The sequence below is a fragment of the Schistocerca serialis genome, chromosome 5 (genome assembly GCF_023864345.2).
Source record: "Schistocerca serialis cubense isolate TAMUIC-IGC-003099 chromosome 5, iqSchSeri2.2, whole genome shotgun sequence".
Taxonomy (NCBI): domain Eukaryota; kingdom Metazoa; phylum Arthropoda; class Insecta; order Orthoptera; family Acrididae; genus Schistocerca; species Schistocerca serialis.
The window spans coordinates 532166860-532189932 of record NC_064642.1 but is presented as its reverse complement, the minus strand read 5'-3'; the positions used below and the strand labels follow the sequence as shown (position 1 = coordinate 532189932).

At 40.9% G+C, this 23073-nt stretch overlaps 1 protein-coding gene across 2 annotated transcripts in view; it reads left to right on the top strand.

Annotated features, from left to right (window-relative positions):
* The window catches only part of LOC126482403 (cysteine-rich protein 2-binding protein), a 189438-nt gene that overhangs the window by 121315 nt on the left and 45050 nt on the right, over window positions 1–23073 (top strand). For both annotated transcript variants that reach the window (XM_050106522.1, XM_050106523.1), the window contains exon 7: window positions 9345–9609. In XM_050106522.1, coding sequence (XP_049962479.1) covers window positions 9345–9609 — 265 coding nt within the window. The remainder of the gene's footprint in view (window positions 1–9344; window positions 9610–23073) is intronic.

The window sequence follows — 23073 nt, the reverse complement described above, 5'->3', positions numbered from 1 at the left end:
GAACAAGATGAGCAGTACTCAAGAATCGGTAGAACAAGTGCCTTATAAGTTACTTCCTTCTTGAATGTGTTACATTTCCTTAAGATTCTTCCTATGAATCTGAGTCTGGCATCTGCTTTTCCCTATTTGTTTTATGTGGTCCTTCCACTTAAGTTCGCTCTGGATAATTACTCCTAGCTATTGTACGGTAGATACTGTTTCCAGCGATTTGTCACCAATAGAGTAACTGTACAGTAGTGGATTTCTTTTCTTATGTATGCGCAGTATGTAACGTTTATTTACATTCAGGGTCAGCTGCCAGAGTCTGCACTATTCATCAGTTATCTACAGGTCATTCTGCAAATTGTTACAATCTTTTGTCTTTGCTACTTTGTTATAGACAACTGCATCATCTGCATACTGCCCTAAAGAACATCTGATGCTTTCTACTAGGTCATTTATATCTACTGTAAACAGTAATGGTCCTGTCACACTACCTGAAGGTACTCTGAAAATTATCTTTACGTCTGCCGATTTTGTTCTATTAAGAGTGACATTTGACTTCTATCTGCAAGGAAGTCTTGAATCCAATTGCAAATCTCCTCCGATACTCAATAAGCTCATATTTTTTCAATAAACAGCAGTGCAGAATGCTGTCAAATGCCTTCTTCAATTCAAGGAACATGGCATCAACCTGACTGCTGTTGTCTACAGTGCTGGGGATCTTGTGGCAGAACGTAGCGAGCTGAGTATCGCAGAATCTCTGTTTTCAGAATCCGTGGTGATTTTTGTAGAGGAGATTTTCAATCTCCAAGAACATTATAATTCTTTATCATAAAACATGTTCTGTAATTCTGTGATAGATTGATGTCAACGATATAGGTCTAAATTGTGTGCAACTGTCCTACAGCCCTTCTTAAAAATGAGAAAGAGTCACTACGTACCCTCTGTTGCTCAAATGATCTACAATAAATTACCCCTTTCATTGCTCACGTGATCTGCAATAAATCACTGCTAGAAGTGGAGCAAGTTCTTTTGCATAATCTTTGCAGAATCTTATAAGCTTCTCATCTGGTCCTGACACCTTCCCCCTACTTACTGACTAGTTGTTTTTCTATCCCATGATTGGTTATCTCAATATCTGCCATTTCAACGTTTGTATAACAGTTGAAAGGAGGAACCATGTTATGATCTTTCACGGTGAAACAATTTCGGAAGACCGAATTCAGTATTTTGGTCTTCTCTCTGTTATCTCCTGTTTCAGTGCCATTGTGTTCACTGAGTAACTGAATAGATGATTTTGACCCACTTACTGATTCTACATATGACGTAAACCTCTTAGGGTTTTTACTCAGATCAGTTGGCAAAATTTTACTTTCAAAGTCACTGAATGCTTGTCTCATTGCTCTCTCCTTATGCTCATTTTCACTTTGTTCAGCTTTTGTTTGTCAGCTAGGTTTTTGCTCAAATGATCTACAATAAATTACCTCTTTATTTATGTGGCAATTTTCTAACACGGCTATTAAACCATTGTGGGTCTTTCCCATCCCTTAAGACCTTACTCTGAACTTACGTTTCTAGGACATATAGCATGATGCCTTTGAATTTGTTTCCTTATGTTCTCCACACTTTTGTTATTATCACCAAATATTTGATACTGACTGCTCAGGTAACCTGAAATTTGTGTACTGTGACTCTTCCTAAGCAACAATATCTTTCATAAATTCTTTGTGAGACCCATTGTCATAGATGCTATCATAGCCTTATGATCACTGATACCTTCTTCTGTGTTACCTAATTCGATAAGTTCAGGTGTGTTTGTTGCCAGGAAGTCCAGTACATTACTCCCACAGATTGGTTCTCTAACTACCTGCTCAAAGTAATTTTCAGACAAGACATCCAGAACGATGTCACGTAAATTCCTGCCTCTGGCACTAGTTTTGATAACATGATGCTCCCACTCTATACCTGGTGTATTGATTTGGTATGGTGAACTGTGGGGAAGAAGACATTCAAATAAAAAATAAATAAACAAAAAAAAAAAACATACATATCCCTCTCACAGAGTCAACTATAGGTAACAAATGGGAGAAATATGAAAAACTAATGATTCTGCCCACGTTGAACATAAACTGCATGTGGGGAAGAAAGCATGCATTTAACGAAATGGTTTGCACAGTGGTACTTAAGAGTTTCGAGGGATATTTGTCACTCAGTAATGGATACATACAGTATGCGACAATTGTAATGGTATGTGTCAATGTTTGTAATGAGATCTGTCCAACAATAGGTAAAAATCCTCTTCCACGTACTGAGCAAGTTGACACAGTGGTTTGCACAATGGACTTCCATTTGAGATAACAACAGTTCAAACCCTTGTCTGGCCATCCTGATTTAGGTTTTCCGTGATTTCCCTAAACCGCTCTAGGTAAATGGCGGGACAGTTCCTTTGAAAGGGCATGGCCAATTTCCTCCCCCATCCTTCTCTAATTCGAGCTTTTACTCTGTCTCCCTTGTTGTCAGCGGGACATTAAACACTAATCTCCTCCTCCTCCTCCTCCTCCTCCTCCGTCACTTAATCACTGTGGTCCATATGTAACATAGGAGAACTATTGAGATTTGAATGGAAAGCATTGAACCTAGAATCACATGCAGAAAGATGGGAGCGGGAGGGTTTGATATGATGACTATGTTGCTTTCCAGCGCATATTTCATCAAATTTCACGAGAGCAAGAGAAGTTATAAAATGACTTGTTCATTCTTGCAAATCAACTCTTGGACAGTACTGAGAAGGATGTTTTGGTTTTCTGTATTTTTTTTTCTCTGTCATTTTCGACCTATGTTTCCACTTCCCCACCTATATGGAAATGATGACTGACCATCCTTCAGACTCAGCAACACTTTCCTACATAGTGCTTTGTGTTATAATTACAGTGACAGTAGTGTCTTGAGCTTACGTGGTATCATCAGCTTTCTTAAACAATTTTGTATTAAGAGCATCTTCTAATGTTCTTATATTGAAAACAGAGTTCTTTGTAGCCTTTTATAATGTTACTCAGTTAATTAATTAATAGTATACCAGCAACACAGGACACAGGAGTCAAATATCTGTATCTGACTTCAGAAGTCATTGATACCAGTTTTCTCCAGAAACAGTGGTGCTTCACTTTACGAATAGAAGAATGAAGTTTCACTCCCTCTAGGGAGAGGGAGTATAAAACATCATCTAAATTGTGATCTCCACTTTCCTCCACAGTATTCATTCTTCTCCATTCTGTGTCACTATTGATAATATCATAACTAATGAATGCCTTCATTACAATAGAGGCCCTTGTATACAGCTCTTAACTTCCTTTTCTTTCCATCCCTCCCTCCCTCTCACTTTTGTTTGTTTCTAGTTACATACCTGCATGTATCATTTTATTCCTGTAATGTTTATATATGTTTCGTTATGCATGAGTTGTTAAATTATTTATTGCTGGGGCTGGTAGGTGCCATGCATGTTGAAGCTACTGTATGTCTTTGTTTGAAGACCAAAGACTTGTTTGATGCAGCTTTCTACGCTATTTTATTCTTTGTAAGCCTCTTCAGCTCTGAATAATTACTGCAGCCCCCATCTGTTTGTATCTGGTTATTACACTTGTCTCTTGGTCTTCCCCTGCAATTTTTACTTCCCACACTACCCTCCAGTACTAAACTGACGATTCCTACATGTGTCAGAATGTGTCTTATGAACCGATCCCTCCATTGCATCAGGTTGTGCCACAGATTTCTTTTCTCCCCGATGTACACATCTGATCTTCAGCATTCCCTTTCACAGCAACAGTTGCATTCCTTGTTCCAGGAATGTGCTTAGACTGGAGTTGAGGCTTCACTGAACGTTTTGGACTTGGATCCCTACATCCAGCTGATTTTGATTAATTGTTATATTGCCATTTAGTGGTTTATTAGTTTGATCTGAGACTGAATGTTGGGTTTCACATTCCAAGCTACTTAAGTCTTCTGACTTAGTTACTTGTCAGCTGAGGATTTGGTTTCACTGCCATGGAACTGATTGTGGTAATAATCAAAAGACGAAAAAGATAATAATAATAAAAAAATAAATAAATACAGATGACACTTGTCTTTTTATCTATTTAATCCTCTGTTGCCTCCACTATTTCATCTCTCAAAGCTGCCCATTTGTCTTCTGCTGTATTATAAATTGTTCAGTTTTAATCTACAGTCTATAGCCAATAAATTATGGGCAGCATCTACTGTCCCCAGAAATGTCTTACAGTTTAAAATCTGATGTCAAAATATTTGTCTTACCATTATATAATCATTCAGTATCTTCACGTCTGTTCCATGTATACAATCTTCTTTCACGATTCTTACACCAACTGTGTAAAATTTAACTAGGTGGCTTCTTCTTTCATTACCTTCCCTGTACTATTTTTCATTGTCTTCCTCTTCCTACTACCAAATTCCTATAACACATTACAATTAAAGTTTCATCTCCCTTAACTGTCTGAATAATTCCTGTTATCTTATACATTCTGTCAATCTTTTCATCATCTGCATAGCTAGATGGCATATAAACTTGTACTACTATGTGTATGTGGGCTCTATCTTGTGTTCACTATGCTGCTCATGGTAGGTTACATACATTCCTGTTTTCTTTTTTTATTTCTTTTTTATTCATTATTAAACCTATTCCTCCAATACCTCTATTTGATTCACCTGACCAGAAGAAGTTCTGTTCATTCCACCAGCAAACTTCACTTATCCCTAATGTATGTAACTTCAGCCTCTCCATTTCCTATTTTAAATATTCCAACATCTTAACCTGATTAAGCAACCTAACATTCCATGCTTTGATCCATAGAATTCCAGTTTGGTTTCTCCTTCTTATGACACCCTCCTGAGAAGTCGCTGCCCATAGATCCAAGTGGGGGGGTGTGGGACTATTTTACCTCCAGGATATTTTACCCGAGAGGATGCCATCTTTTAACCATACAGTAGAGCTGCAAGTACATGGAAAGAGTCATAGCTGTAGTTTGCACTGGCTTTCAGCTGTTCGCAGTACCAGCACAGCAAGGCCATGTTGGCTAATGTTATGTGGTCAGATCAGTCACTCATCGAGACTGTTGCCCCTGCAACCAATAAAAGGCTGCTGCCCCTCTTCAGGAACCACATTTTTGACTGGTCTTTACAGGTACTACAATTTTGTGGTTGCACCTACAGTACAGTTATTTGTTTCATTGAAGCATGCAAACCACCACACTTCAGCAATGTATAGGTCATGAGTTGTGCCCTTGCTTATACAGGATGTCCTGGGAGGAATGGTCAGGATGCAGGGATATGACAGGAATGATCATTCAAAGCAAAAATTTATAGTAAACATGGGCTCCTAAAAGCGTATCTTTAATGCTATGAACATTTGGTCAGTAGAGGAGATGTGTTTCACAGTAGTGAAGATGGAGTGCTCATAGCTCTTACGGTATGTGTTTTAGAGCTCATGTGTATTAGACTTTTTTGCTTCAAATGACTATTCTTGTCATATTCCTGAATATGGACCACTCTTCATGGGACACCCACTATGTACATGTTACTTCATTTCATAAAGTACAACTGAATTGCATCCTATGTGTATGACGAGGTATTTACGCTGCTAACTACACTTAGTACTGCTCGCTGTTCTCTCAAACCATTTACAGCACAGCCTCTTGTCCATGTTATTGGAAACTATGGGTAAAAGCAAAAAAATTGATTGGGATGCAAAAGTCAATGGAAACCAATGCATTCAGACACAAAAGGTACATCCATGGGGAATGTTCTTAAAATAGTTTAATAATGACATCTTTCTTTACAAAAAGTCTGCAGGGTGACACAGTTTATAATTCAGATCTCTACTGTGCACTGATTTGGGGGGGGGGGGGGGGGGGGGGCTGGCTATCAGGAGGAAGGTAACAAGATTAATGTTTTAAGAAATGAAACGTTTGACATTAAAAGTTTGTATTGTGTGGGAAAACAGATATGAGCTCAATAATAGGCTGAAGATGGCTACAAAATGGATTAAGTGTAATTCAAATGCAAAGATGAATAGTTTATTTAATAAGGTGGCCAAGTGTAGTAAACCTGAAACATGCTGGAAGATTAAAATTGTATACCAGACCAAGACTCTAACCTGGGACGTGCCTTTCATGGGCAAGTGCTGTACTAACAGAGCTGTTCAAGTATGAGCCACAGCCCACCCTCACAGCTTTACTACCACCAGTATCTCATCTACTATTTGCAAACTTCACAGAGGTTCTGTTTCATACTTGCGGGACTAGCACTCCTATAAAAGAGGATATTGTGGATAGATGGCTTAGCTACAACCTGGGGGAGCACAAATTCCACTGCAGAGTGAAAATTCAGTCTGTAATGAACCTGCCTGTAAAATAGTGGCAGGAGGATTCTGATATGTGACAAATAATAAAGCATGAATGAGCTAAAAATAATTATAATACGGGTTCAGATTAATCTGTTCACCAAGTGGCAGTAGATGGAAACATGTAGAAAGCTTTCAGATCTGGGAACTCCAATTATTTGGCAAAAAAGAGGATAGAGTTGGAGGGAAAGAGACGAGTTAGAATTAAGGTATAGGAAAAGCAACTCGTCATGCCATATCCAATATATACAGGGTGGTCCATTGATTGTGACCGGGCCAAATATCTCACGAAATAAGCGTCAAACGAAAAAATTACAAAGAATGAAACCTGTCTAGCTTAAAGGGGGAAACCAGATGGCGCTATGGTTGGCCCGCTAGATGGCGCTGCCATAGGTCAAACGGATATCAACTGCGCTTTTTTAAATAGGAACCCCCATTTTTTATTACATATTCGTGTAGTACGTACAGAAATATGAATGTTTTAGTTGGACCACGTTTTTCGCTTTGTGACAGATGACGCTGTAATAGTCACAAGCATGGCTCTCAATTTTAGATGAATAGTTGGTAACAGGTAGGTTTTTAAATTAAAATACAGAACGTAGGTACATTTGAACACTTTATTTCGGTTGTTCCAATGTGATACGTGTACCTTAGTAAACTTATCATTTCTGAGAATGCATGCTGTGATTACCTGTAAATACCACATTAATGCAATAAATGCTCAAAATGATGTCTGTCAACCTCAATCTTTTTGGCAATACGTGTAACGACATTCCTCTCAACAGCGACTAGTTCACTTCTGTAATGTTCACACATGCATTAACAATGTGCTGACGCATGTTGTCAGGCGTTGTCGATGGATCACGATAGCAAATATCCTTCAACTTCCCCACAGAAAGAAATCCGGGCACATCAGATCCGGTGAACGTGCGGGCCATGGTATGATGCTTCGATGACCAATCCACCTGTCATGAAATATGCTGTTCAATACCGCTTCAACCGCACATGAGCTATGTGCCGGACATCCATTATGTTGGAAGTACATCGCCATTCTGTCATACAGTGAAACATCTTGCAGTAACATCGGTGCAACATCGCGTAGGAAATCGGTATGCACTATTTAGATTGCCATCGATGAAATGGGGGCCAATTATCCTTCCTCCCATAATGCCGCACCATGCATTAACCCACCGAGTTTGCTGATGTTCCACTTGTCATAGCTGTCGTGGATTTTCCGTTGTCCAATAGTGCATATTATGCCGGTTTACGTTACCGCTGTTGGTGAATGACACTTCGTCACTAAATAGAATGCGTGCAAAAAATCTGTCATCGTCCCGTAATTTCTCTTGTGCCCAGTGGCAGAACTGTACACGACATTCAAAGTCATAGCCATGCAATTCCTGGTGCATAGAAATATGGTACGGGTGCGAACAATGTTGATGTAGCATTCTCAACACCGACGTTTTTGAGATTACCGATTCTCGTACAATTTGTCTGCTATTGATGTATGGATTAGCCGCAACAGCAGCTAAAACACCTACTTGGGCATCATCATTTGTTGCAGGTCATGATTGATGTTTCACATGTGGTTGAACACTTCCTGTTTTCTTAAATAACGTAACTATCCGGCGAACGGTCTGGACACTTGGATGATGTCGTCCAGGATACCGAGCAGCATACATAGCACACACCCGTTGGGCATTTTGATCACAATAGCCATACATCAACACAATATCGACCTTTCCCGCAGTTGGTAAATGGTCCATTTTAGCACGGGTAATGTATCACGAAGCAAATACCGTCCGCACTGGCGGAATGTTACGTGATGCCACGTACTTATACGTTTGTGACTATTACAGCGCCATCTGTCACAAAGTGAAAAAAGTGGTCCAACTAAAACATCCATATTTCTCTATGTTCTACACGAATATGTAATAAAAAATGGGGGTTCCTATTAAAAAAAAACACAGTTTATATACGTTTGGCCTATGGCAGCGCCATCTAGCGGGCCAATCATAGCGCCATCTGGTTTCCCCCTTCAAGCTAGATGAGTTTCGTTCTTTGTAATTTTTTCATTTGATGCTTATTTCGTGAGATATTTGGCCCAGTCAGTATCAATGGACCACCCTGTGTAGAGAGAAACTGATCATCAATGGTATGAGATGAAATTTAAAAACCACAGAACTTGAATTAAGTAGAAGACAGTAAGCATGTCAGAGATGAGTAGAAATACGAGCCAAACAGAGGAGGATAAAATAAATTACGTGAAACAGAAAAGCAGCAATAAAAAAAGAAAGAACAAGAAAAAAATTGTCATTAACCGAGGCTAGGTGGATTTTGAAAAACACTATGTAGTTCGTCAAGGATGTTGTAATGTTATTGGTGTATGGTAAGAAAGAGATGTAGGATGGTACCATACATGGAAATTATTCATTTCTCATCATGCTAGACATTTATCTGAATGGCTAAAACTGTTAGCATTAATTACAATGTCATGTTATCACTTTATCAGATCTTTTCTGGTAGCCATATCTTTAACTCTAGCATTGTTAGAAGAAAATGTCTGTTTAACATGTGTGAAGATGGCAGCAATTTAAAATTATGCCATAATGATGGTGGCAAAAAGTGGAGAAGTCACACAGTTAGCAGGGGAAAATAACATTGGGTTTAAGGAAGGAGGATGAGTGAATTTAGTGTGCAATCAGTTTAGACATTTCTCTTTTGAAAGTGAGTCTCTCTCTGTGGCCTTTACACAGCAGCTTCTTTGTTGAGAACCATATTGGTCATTTTACAGGTATAATTATGGTGTTTTCTTTTTTTCTTTTCCTCTTTTTTCATTGTGATCACATAATGATTTGAATGCATTGATAAATATATATCATGTTCATTTCTTAACATCATTGATAATGGTCAAAATTTGTATAAATATATAACTGTAACCATTTTTCAGGTTAAGATACATGAGCCCTTATGATGAGCTGGTACTGCTGAAACGATTGCACAACATAGTACAAAAGAAACATGATGTACCATCCCACATATACCGCTATTACAGAAAGTTGCATGTGCGTAAACTGAAGAGAGATAAAAATATGCCATTATTCAACTTAGACCACTTTTTAAGGACCAAAGAGCCAGAATGGAGTTATGAAAGAAACACCACTTTCAAGAAAATACCTCGTGATGATGAAGTTCGAATTCTTGATAGGTATCAGGTAAATATAAATTACACTCTTATTTCATTCTGTAAAGTTTCCCCAATGTTAATATCACTCCTTCAACTGTTTCAATTGTGAAATATTCTTTAATTTTGTTGTAAACACAGCTAAAATTCATTGTTATTGGCAGCTGTACTGCACACTTGAGCAGATTCAGTGTTTTTGTAAATAACAGATTTTTAATATAGCCAACCATTTTTGAACCTGGCAGAAATTAAATATACCCCATTATTTTTTGTGAGATCATAACAAAAGTATTCCAGCTGTTCATATCTGGAAAGTTTTAATTTATTCACCTTAATATTTCTCCATAGTCGTATGTTGCATTCTCAGACTAGTCTTATACAAGCAGTGTCAAATAGTATGTGGTGACTACCCGTGCTTGGCATGCTTGATCAGCTGATTGCCACTGAATGTCAAGCAGTTTGCGTGCCTGGTGCTAGGAGCACTGCCCCGCACTTATTTCTTGCCGTGGTGCAAATGCTCTGTGGATTCTGTGCTTTAGTAATTAATTATTATGTTAATTCTTCCACTACCATTGTAGGAAATAGATGTTGATATTCTCTCTCCTATTTGAGTTTATTGTGCAGAGTGGTTGGAAGCAATGTGTATTAACTCAGAGCAGTGAATTGTTGAATGCAATAACTACTGCCGTCTGTAGCCCACATGCCGAGCATGTCAAAATAAGCTGTACTAGTGACACCAATGTGTTCATGGGCAGGAATATGGGTTATGAGATAAGGTATTGTGTCACACAACAGAAACATGCCAAATAACAATGCAGCCATTACTTCAAGACTGGCCCGCGTCCGGCCATCCTGATTTAGGTTTTCCGTGATTTTCCTAAATCGCTCCAGGCAAATGCCGGGATGGTTCCTCTGAAAGGGCACGGCCGACTTCCTTCCCCATCCTTCCCTAATCCGATGAGACCGATGACCGCGCTGTCTGGTCTCCTTCCCCAAACCAACCAACCAACCAACTTCAAGACTGGCAGCATGATTTCTGCCGTTTTGGCCAAACAACCCTGCACCGCTGGAAATGGAAACATACCTGAAACTGAACTTATACATTGAGTGTCCACCTTGCAGGAAGAGAGGGTACAACAAGTGCTTACCAAGGAGGATGTAGGTGTCAAAATGTCTTTACAATATCTCTGCCACGTATGAAGCAAGGTCGACATGCACACCATCTCAGACACACTACTGCACATGTTATGGAGCAGCAGGCTGTCAGCACAAATCAAGGCCATAACGGCATCACAGACTGGAAGGCCTCCGGATGATGTGGCCGATCTCACAGGATGCCATAGTACGTACCGCCTGTCCCGTTCCGATGGTAATGTGTAGCAGTACTTCGACAAATGTGAAATCCAACTACAACAAGTTGACAAAGAAAGTTATTGGAACAGCATCAGATGATGGCCTGTTGAACAAAGTTGATGCCTTAAGCAAACAATAGAGTGAACTTCTCACTGACCACCACTTTAAAGGCAGACATCAACAGAGATTGTGGAGTTGTTCTGCATCCAACGCTCGTCGTGCTGACTCACAACCAGCTAATGTCTGCTGGTACCATTAGCAATCCGGTGACCAAGCACATAAGTGTAATCTGTGATGCGAATATATCAACCTTAAGCACCAGGCAGAAGTCAGTGTATCCGATTATTCCTCTGCCTGCCTGTTTATGACCAACCGCAAGTTGGGGTGCAAATTTTTGGTAGATACGGGATCAAACTTGAGTATTTTGCCAAGAGACAAACTGCACAAGTGCTGCCCTGTCACAAACTTTAGACTGCTGGTGGTAATAACTCTGCCTTCCAGATGTACGGCATGCAACATGTGAAGCTAGATCTTGGATTGCGATGTACCTTAGAATGTAATTTCATCGTTGCATACATTGCATGGATGATAATCAGGGCAAATTTCCTACTACACTACTGCCTGCTCCCAGACGTCGCCAGTGCCCACTTGCTGGACACTGTCACTGGACTGTCTGTGGCTGGGTTTCAAAGCCACACAACTGTATGCGATGCCTAGGTCATCCAGGTCGCTGAAGGAGAGCACACAAAACTAATCAATGGTTTCCATCATTCACTAGGCCTCCCGGGGTCCCGCAACAGGTATGCCATGATATTAACCGTTATATCAACACCACGGCAGCCTCCCCCCACCCCCACCCCCCACCCCACTCCCCACCCCACCCCCCACCCCACCCCTCCATGTCATGTAGGCCTAGAGGGCTGTGAAAAGGGGGTGGGTGGAGGAGGGGGGGGGGGGAGAGAGAGAGAGAGAGAGAGAGAGAGAGAGAGAGAGAGAGAGAGAGAGAGAGAGAGAGACTACATTCTTTCTCAGACGTACACTGTAAGACAGATTCCCTGCCAACAACTTAGCTCACACATACAATGCAGATAATGCCTTCTCCCACTTTTGGGCCTTTATTTTGCACCAAATTTTGATTAACTTACGTTTGGTCCCCACACCTGGGTTTGACGTCCACATTCTCAAAATTTTCTGCAGAAGTGCAGACCTTGAGAAGAAGGTTGTCCTTTATCCAGCACAGTAGCCAGTCAGTTTGGGTCGCTGTCAGATACCTGTACAATGATAGCCCCTGACGATGCAGAGATTGCACTATGCTGCCTGAGCCACCACCTTCCTGTGCCTACTGAGAAGTGGGTGCCTGTCTGTTTGTCTGTCTGTCTGGGGAACCAAGACTCCAGGCATTGGCCATCAAGCTTGGTGGCACCTGTGGGGAGAGTCCTCTCGGTACGCAGCATCATGGTGGATATCTGGCATAATGAAAACACCCATGTTATCAGCTGGTAGCTGCGATGCTCTGGCAGTCTCTTTCGGCAGACAGCAATTAAGCACAGACTGTTACGTCTTTAGGAACTTTGTCTCCTAAGCCACATCAAGCGAAGAACACAAATTCATATCACTTGAAGACACTCACTCCCTTTAGTTTCTGGTTTGTACCTTTATGGATGGAGAGTCCTTTCTATCTGCTAAGCCAATGCTCTCTGTGAAGCATATTGAAAAAGGAGTTTCGTGAACTCTCTTCCCTTAGCAAACTATGAAGTGTTTCCATTGTAATTAATATGACAAATCCTACCTTGTCCCAGATGTTACTCTCTTGTGACCAACTGGGTGATGTAACTATTACCACAAAACCCCAAAGAACATGAACTTGGTGCAGGGTTTAATTTTCATTGGGACCTAATGCTGCAGATAGATGAGGAACTATGTGAACACCTTAAGAAACGAGGAATCCATTTTGAATGTTGTGTATGTTGAGACTTGCCGGAAAACGAAGTTGATACTCGAGTGTTCATTCTCACTTGTGGGGGATTTGCTTCTAGAGAATCTCAAAATCATGGTTTACTGTTGCTTTTAATGCCAGTGTTTTGTTGCATAAGTCTTCCCAGTGTAAATATGACCTGATTTATGAAGACTGTAACTGGCCATTTCACAAATATTAATCATGTGCACTACCACCTGTTCGCATCAATTGTGGAAGCAACAGTCACCAAAGTGAACTACCCTAATTGCAAAACACATTATACAGGAACTGAAGGTCTCTGATCACCTCTTATATTTCGAGGCTTAGAAAAAATATAATTGTTTGCATTCTGCCTCTGTATCAATTTTTGCTAATACTGTGTCAGGTTGTTGGTCGTACTTGGCATATGTACTCCCTCGGTGTCCACCTCTGGTACTTGCACAAATAAAGTAGACCATAGGGCAATAGGACTTCCCCTCTTGTGGTCCTTGCAGCACCATCATGGAGACTAGTCCTCACATCCAGCTGGAATAGCAGTGTCCTCCTCTGACCTCTATTGGTGATGAACCTCCCTTTTGGGAATCCTTTCCCTCAAAACCTACTGACTGGTGGCTTGACACCAGGCAGTTACTGCAGGAGCCACCGACTGTGGATTCAAGGGCTGCCCACTCATTTTACTTCAGCACTCACAGCAGATAAGCTCTCACAAGATTCTTAACCATCAAAAGAATTCAAAGAGAAAAAGAAGAGACCTCAGGGAAAAGGTCACTCTGGTGACTCTGGAAGCGCCAGATCCTCCCATGCCATCGGACTCGAAACTGACGTACATTGATGTTGTTCCAACCTTGCTGGTGACATATGGTGATCCTGGGGCATGACCTGTTAGCTTGCCCCTTCACTCCTAACTGGGACACCCTTAACATGATAATTCAGTACTGCAGTTGATATTACTGTCACCTGCCAGAACAAAAACAACAACAACAACAACAAGTAATTTCCTCCTGTTCTGTGACCTGTTTTGTTCTCCAGGAACACATTTCACTGAGAACCATTCTCCAACTCTTTGGGCTTATCACTTATTGTGTCCGAACCATATTGGTTCCAAGAGAGGGTCTGGTGGGGTCTATACAATGGTGCATACAGATGTAATGAAAGAGTGGTTATCCTTTGTACCTCACTGGAAGCAATATCAGTGTGAGTTTGGGAAATCTTAGTGACCACCATTTGCAATCTTAACACTCCCCCAGGCGGGGCAGTTTCATACCTTGAAATGACGACATTAATCCAACAACAATTGCCCTCCTTCTCCCTTACTTGGGGATTTCAATGCACACCATCCCCATGGTGAAGTACCATGTCATCTGGTAGAGGCTTTCTGATTTACCAGCTTCTGTCTGATCTTGATCCATCTCCTCAGAGATGGTACTCCTAACCACTTCATGCTGCCAATGGCATCTTTCCAGCCATCGACCTTATGATCTCATCTGTCAGTCTCATTGTTTCGCTACAATGGTTGTTACACAACAATGTTTGTGACAGTCACTGCTTTCTTGTGATACTGCCGCTTCCATGTCACTGCCTGATGGACCAATTAACACATTGGTCTCTTTGAAAAGCCAGCTGGAGATTCTATTCCTCTGCTGTCACAGTCATCCCCTCTCTGTAAGATTATGTTGACGAGGTTGCAGTAGACATCTCAGATGCAATCACTTTCACCACTGTGCTGCTGTTCCCATTTCTGCAGGTCCCCTCTGTTGCTGTCTGATGCCCGTGGTGGACCAAAGATATTGCAACAGCTATTCAGGATTATTCGGGGGCCTAGCACCTCTCAAGCAGCATCCTTGACAGGCCTGCCTCATCATTTTTTAAGCAGCTTCCATCAGACCCGTGGTCACCCTTGTGCTGTATGTCAGTGACTTTTGCTTTTGGTATAGCTCACAATCTGTAGCCTCAGCTGAATGCCACCTCCAAGGTTTAATCGAAAGGACTTTCTGTTGGACCCTTTCCCATGGCTACCAGTTCTCTCCTATGAAAATGCAAGTCATACTTTTCTGTCATCATACAGTGGTCCAGCCACACCAGGAAGTCTACGTGAGCACCCAGTACTTGGGCATCATTGCACAGTCCTGATTTTTGGGACTCCTCTATGGTAAAAATCTGACTTGGCTGCCCCATATGTTTGTCAACTAAAAACTAGTTACATGTGAAAGTTAATGCTCTTTGCTTCCTTGCCCACATCTTTTGGGTGGATGTCGCTCTACTTCATTCCGTGTTTACCGGCCCCTGGTCTCATTCTGGCTTGACTGTGATTGCCACATTTATAGCTCAGTGGCAGCTTCGGCTTTGAAATTATTGCATCCAGTCCGTCGGTGTGGAGTAAGACTGTTCACTTGAGTCTTCTGGACCAATTCTGTGGACATTGTCCTCCCTGAAGAGGGAACCTTACCCGCCAGTGAGTCTAATCTTTCTATATCCAGATTTGTGGGGCATTTAAATATGACAGTGGGCTGATGTTGAAGTCCATGTGAGAGCAGATGTACTCATCGTCGAATTTGCAGTTGACTGCATCTGGCCTCTACAAGGGAGGATCGTCATAGTGTGCACTAAGCACATCATAACTCCTTTACATCTATACCTGACATCCGAGAACAAGTAATAGACTCCCTGCAACATTCTGTGTAATGCTGCACCATGGGTTAGAAACTAGCAGCAGCTGGCCTAGGGAATTTCCATCCCATGCCATTAACATCACAACACAAATGGCTGCATTCACAGTCACAGTTTGGCACTACACCAGATGACTATCAGCAACTATGGCATCATCATGGGAAGAACTTCCAATTTTTGGAGAGGCAGAGCAGTGTTACTCCCGGCATCATGGTGTGAGGTACCATTGGGTATGACATCAGATCATGGCTGCTAGTGATAGAGGGAACTCCTGACAGCTCAGTGGTATGTCAGGCATTCTGTGTCCTCGTGTGTTACTTCTCATGTGATGTTATTGAGGTGCAATTTTTCAGCAGTACCTTGCTTGTCCACACATGGCACGAGTCTGTCAACTCTCTGTGTGATAATGGGGTACTCTCATGACCATAAAGATCCCTAGATCTGTACAGCTCAGGCATCAACTCTGTTCCAGTGGTAGCATTCAGGATATCAAGGAGCAGTTACAACAGTTGTAGGCCATCTTGTCTCAGGAGAGGATACATTGGTTTTATGACATCCCGCCCAACTGAATCAGTGCATGCATCCAGACCAGAGGGGATGCACCATCATGCCGATAACTGGGTTCATAGTGTTTGTAAATTTAATTTGATTTGTAATCACTGAACCCATACAATTTCACAACATTTTAAATTACTTCTCAGATCTGACATCAGTATTGTTTTCAATGACTCGATTTTACCACTCCTACATACTTTCCAGAAAAATTGGCCAAGTGAAACCTAACTTTGCTACAAAAGCCAAAGATTCCAGGTTCGAGATTCAGTCCGCCATGCAATTTTAATGTGCCAGGATATTTTAAATCGGTGCACACTTTGCTGCAAAGTGAAAATTCAAATTCTGGAAAGAAGCCCCCGGGTTGTAGCTAAGTCATGCCTCCACAATATCCTTCTCTCCAGGAGTTCTAGTCCCAGACAGTATGCAGGAAACTTCTTTGAAGTTTGGAAGGTAGGAGATGAGGTACTGGTGGAAGTAAAGTTACGAAGGCAGGTCATTAGTTGCGCCTGGGTGGTTCAGTAAGTAGAGTACTTGTCCGTGAAAGGCAGAGGTCCCACGTCTGAGTCCCAGTCCGGCCCGGCACACAGTTTTAATCTGCAGGAAGTTTAAAATCAGTGCACACACCACTGCAATGTGAAAAGTCATTTTGGAAAGTAATCCAGCAATGTTTGCTCTCCTCAGAGCATGGTATGTCCATTGTGATGCTGTACATATTACTGGGACTCAACTGAATCTGAAGAGATATTGTGGCCCACCGTTGTGATACTTTTGATAAGCAATCTCCTTTGTAGACTGAGTGCATGTCTGTGGTGTTCTACCATATGCTTCACCTATGACTGAGAGTATGTGATGGTGCCATTTCATTTCCCTACAAATTGCTACTCCTAGAAATTTGTGTAAGTTGACTGACTCCAGTTGTGACTAGTTGATATTGTTGCCATAGGTTACTACATGTTTTTTTGTAAAGTGCACAGTTTTGCATTTCTGAACAGTTAATGTAAGTTTCCAATCTTTGTGCCACTTTGTAATCTTATCAAGAACCAAATGAATATTTTTGCAGCTTTCTTCAGACAGTACTTTGTTATAGATAACTGCATCATTTGTGAAAAGTCATAGGTTATTATCAGTTCTGTCTGCAAGGTTTGTAAAATACAACATGAACAGCAAAGATCCCAATACACCACTTCAGTGCCTGAATGAAGTTAGCATGAAGTTATTTCTACTTCTGTCAATGTCCATCTGAGGAACCTGCAATATCCTCCTTTTCATGAAAACCTAAATCCAGTCACAAATTTAGATTGATGCCCCATATGATTCTACTTTCATTAATAGGCCTTGATGTGCTACTAAACCAAATGCTTTTTGGAAGCCAAAAAGTACTGCATCCACGTAATTGCCTTAGTCTATGGCTCTCGCCATATCATGTGTCCGCTCCCGGTAGCTGAGTGGTCAACGTGACAGAATGTCAATCCTAAGGGCCCAGGTTCAATTCCCGGCTGGGTCAGAGATTTTCTCTGCTCAGGGACTGGGTATTGTGTTGTCCTAATCATCATCATTTCATTCGCCAAAGTAGCGTCAAATCGAAAGATTTGCACCCAGCGAATGGTCTACCCGACGGGAGGCCCTAGTCACACGACATTTACATTTTACCATATCATGTGAGAAAGGGCAAATTTGGTTTCATTTGATAGATTTTTTCTGGAATCAATGCCGGTTGGCAAGAAAGAGGCCTTATTTTAGGATAACTCATTACATTTGAGCTCAGCAGTTGTTCCAAGATTCTTCAGCAAATGGATTTCTGTGATACTTTATGGTAGTTTTGCGGTAGTTTTTTGGAAATGAGCATTCTTCTGTTGTGTTGGTACCCCCAATTTCAGATCCTGTGTCACCCAAGAGTGTCTAGAAACTAACTTTCGTGCAAGTGACATCCTGTACATATGAACCAAATTTCTTTGGGTTTTGTGAAAATTATTTCAGTAAGATTCTGCTACAGTGTTCACCGAAGGCTCTAGACATCGCCATTTTGACTGCCAAATAAATTACATTCGACATATTTTTATGTACAACCCTACATTCTGTTTTAAACTTATCATGCTCTAGCTGCTATTCAACAGTTATTGTGTAGCATGAGGGATATTAACTGTTCAACTGGGTATATAACTGACAAGTGCTTTATCAGGTTGGATACCATTAGAACCATTATGCAGAGCACCTGTGATGTAATTGAAACAGGAAGGAAGCCGGCAATCAGTTGCGAATCAATCTGTACTTAATTGCATATTTAGATTTCAGCTACATTACAACTATCATCAGTGCTAGAAAATAGAAGAAATACAAAAGAATCAGGCATTGAATGGCATAAAATGAGATCTATCTCACAGTTATACAGAAATGGAGACTGCATAGTAAGTAACATAGTGCACGAAGCGAGTCATGTGGACTTAACAGGCTTGTAAATGCACATTGTATTACATGACCTTAGCATGTACATAGCTTAACTCAAACTGAGGCTGCTTTTCGCAGATACTGTACAACCAACCACAGTATCCATCTTAGAGAATGAACAACACCCTCTATACCAATGACATCTGTATATGACTAGCAGTTTAAACAGGTTTTGTATTAAAATAAAAGTAGACAAATAAAAATTACAGTACAAGGATAGTTTTGCATTAAACACATGCCGAGGTCAGGCACTGATCTTGATGTGAAACATATTGCTTAAAATTAATGTTAAAACTCTTTTGAAAACTTATAATCATGATTAAAATTTGGTGTAAGCAGGTGAATCATTATTTTTATTTTATTTTACAATGTCTTGTATAAAACACCAAAAACTATATATTAAACCCTATGTAATAAATCATATGAACTACAATGTCATGACTGTTGAGAGTAAATGACATACAATAAAGCTCACCATAAAAAATGTATTGACTGTTCTGTTAAATGTATAATGGCTTGATGTTGATGTTAATAGTGTTATTATCGAAGATAATGCCAATAGATACAGAAACCAACATAATTTTGTAACCACAAATTTTGTTCTCACTTAATAAGCTATCAAGTGTTAACTGCATAGAGAAGAACATGCTGTGCAGAATATGTCCCTCCTGGATTGTAACTACCTCTGCCATCTAGAAGGTTGCTTTTAAAATATTCCCAAAAATGGGTGCTCCCCATTGCCACCTGCTCATTCAGCAGAATAGTGACAGAAGACCTCAGATGACAACAAATTTTGATCTCCTCCAGGAGATCCATAAATCTACCATTCAAACCTCTGTGTAGCAATCTCATAAGCAAGGACAAGGTCCACTTTTAGTTATGTGGGCAACAAAGTTAGATCTTTTGGCTGTATCTTTCCTTTCCAAGATTATGTATTCACTGAGCCTAACTTTGATTTGCTTTCCTGCCTGCTTCACGTAACAATAACACAGTCTGGACATTCTAATCTACAAACACTTGGCTCATGATACATGTTTGTTTAAGCAACATTACTAATTAAAATTTGACCAAGGTTATTCATGGTTGAAAATGAAACAATAATTTTATGCTTTTAAGGACTGATGCCACTCTCATACTAATGTATTTGTTGCTACTGTATTTTATTTTATTGCTTACAACAAGTATAGCGTCTTGTTGACTTTTAATTACAACTTTATTACAAATGTTACTCATGTAATATGGTGAATGATTATTCACTTTTGCAATGAATTTAATGGTTGTTGTTGTTGTTGAGGTCTTCAGTCCAGAGACTGGTTTGATGCAGCTCTCCATGCTACTCTATTCTGTGCAAGCTCCTTCACCTCCAAGTTACTACTGAACCCTACGTCCTTCTGAATCTGCTTATTGTATTCATCTCTTGGTCTCCCTCTACAATTTTTACCCTCCACGCTGCCCTCCAGTACTAAATTGGTGATCCGTTGATGCCTCAGAACAGGTCCTACTAATTGATCCCTTCTTCTAGTTAAATTGTGCCACAAATTTCTCTCCTCCCCAATTCTATTCAGTACCTCCTTATTAGTTACGTGATCTACCCATCTAATCTTCAGCATTCTTCTGTAGCGTCACATTTCAAAAGTTTATATTCTCTTCTTGTCTAAACTATTTATCATCCATGTTTCACTCCCAAACAGGGCTACACCCATACAAATACTTTCAGAAAAGACTTTCTGGCACTTAAATCTATACTCGATGTTAACAAATTTGTCTTCTTCATGAACACTTTCCTTGCCATTGCCAGTCTACATTTTATATCCTCTCTACTTTGACCATCATAAGTTATTTTGCTCCCTAAATAGCAAAACTCCTTTACTACTTTAAGTGTCTCATTTCCTAATCTAATTCCCTCAGCATCACCCGACTTAATTAAACTACATTCCATTATCCTCGTTTTGCTTTTGTTGATGTTCATCTTATATCCTCCTTTCAAGACACTGTCCATTCCATTCAACTGCTCTTCCAAGTCCTTTGCTGTCTCTGACAGAATTACAATGTCATCGGCGAACCTCAAAGTTTTTATTTCTTCTCCATGGGTTTTAATACCTACTCCGAATTTTTCTTTTGTTTCCTTTAAGCTTGCTCAATATACACATTGAATAACATCGGGGAGAGGCTACAACACTGTCTCACTCCCTTCCCAACCACTGCTTCCCTTTCATGTCCCTCGACTCTTATAACTGCCATCTGGTTTCTGTACAAATTGTAAATAGCCTTTTGCTCCCTGGTCAACATTGTCAAAAGCTTACTCTAAGTCTACAAATGCTAGGAACATAGGTTTGCCTTTCCTTAATTTTTCTTCTAAGATAAGTCATAGGGTCAGTATTGCCTCCCAATATTTCTACGGAATCCAAACTGATCTTCCCTGAGGTTGGCTTCTACCAGTTTTTCCATTCGTCTGGGAAGAATCCGCCTTAGTATTTTGCAACTGTGACTTATTAAACTGATAGTTCAGTAATTTTCACATCTGTCAACACCTGCTTTCTTTGGGATTGGAATTATTATATTCTTCTTGAAGTCTGATGGTATTTCGCCGGTCTCATACATCTTGCCCACCAGATGGTAGAGTTTTGTCAGGACTGGCTCTCCCAAGGCTGTCAGTAGTTCTAATGGAATGTTGTCTACTCCTGGGGCCTTGTTTCGACTCTGGTCTTTCAGTGCTCTGTCAAACTCTTCACGCAGCATCGTATCTCCCATTTCATCTTCATCTACATCCTCTTCCATTTCCATAATATTGTCCTCAAGTACATTGCCCTTGTATAGACCCTCTATATGCTCACTTCCACCTTCCTGCTTTCCCTTCTTTGCTTAGGACTGGATTTCCATCAGAGCTCTTGATATTCATACATCTACATTCACATCTACATTTATACTCCGCAAGCCACCCAACGGTGTGTGGCGGAGGGCACTTTACGTGCCACTGTCATTACCTCCCTTTTCTGTTCCAGTCGCGTATGGTTCACGGGAAGAACGACTGTCTGAAAGCCTCCGTGCGCGCTCGAATCTCTCTAATTTTACATTCGTGATCTCCTCGGGAGGTATAAGTAGCGGGAAGCAATATATTCGATACCTCATCCAGAAACGCACCGTCTCGAAACCTGGCGAGCAAGCATCACCGCAATTCACAGCACCTCTCTTGCAGAGTCTGCCACTTGAGTTTGCTAAAGATCTCCGTAATGCTATCACGCTTACCAAATAACCCTGTGACGAAACGCGCTGCTCCTCTTTGGATCTTCTCAATCTCCTCCGTCAACCCGCTCTGGTACGGATCCCACACTGATGAGCAATACTCAAGTATAGGTCGATCGAGTGTTTTGTAAGCCACCTCCTTTGTTGATGGACTACATTTTCTAAGGACTCTCCCATTGAATCTCAACCTGGTAACCGCCTTACCAACAATTAATTTTATATGACCATTCCACTTCTAATCGATCCGCACGCATACTCCCAGATATTTTACAGAAGTAACTGCTACCAGTGTTTGTTCCGCTATCATATAATCACACAATAAAGGATCCTTCTTTCTATGTATTCACAATACATTACATTTGTCTATGTTAAGGGTCAGTTGCCACTCCCTGCACCAAGTGCCTATCCGCTGCAGATCTTCCTGCATTTCACTACAATTTTCTAATGCTGCAACTTCTCTGTATACTACAGCATCATCCGCGAAAAGCCGCATGGAACTTCCGACACTATCTACTAGGCCATTTATATATATTGTGAAAAGCAATGGTCCCATAACACTCCCCTGTGGTACGCCAGAGGTTACTGTAACGTCTGTAGGCGTCTCTCCATTGATAATAACATGCTGTCTTCTGTTTGCTGAAAACTCTTCAATCCAGCCACACAGCTGGTCTGATATTCCATAGGCTCTTACTTTATTATCAGGTGACAGTGCGGAACGGTATCGAATGCCTTTCGGAAGTCAAGGAAAATAGCATCTACCTGGGAGCCTGTATCTATTAATTTCTGGGTCTCATGAACAAATAAAGCGGTTTGGGACTCACACGATCACTGTTTCCGGAATCCATGATGATTCCTACAGAATAGATTCTGGGTTTCCAAAAACGACATGATACTCGAGCAAAAAACATATTCTAAACTTCTACAACACATCGACGTCAGAGATATAGGTCCATAGTTTTGCGCATCTGCTCGATGACCCTTCTTGAAGACTGGGACTACCTGTGCTGTTTTCCAATCATTTGGAACCTTCCGTTCCTCTAGAGACTTGCGGTACACGGCTGTTAGAAGGGGGGCAAGTTCTTTCGCGTACTCTGTGTAGAATCGAATTGGTATCCCGTCAGGTCCAGTGGACTTTCCTCTGTTGAGTGATTCCAGTTGCTTTTCTATTCCTTGGACACTTATTTCAATGTCAGCCATTTTTTCGTTTGTGCGAGGATTTAGAGAAGGAACTGCAGTGCGGTCTTCCTCTATGAAACAGCTTTGGAAAAAGGTGTT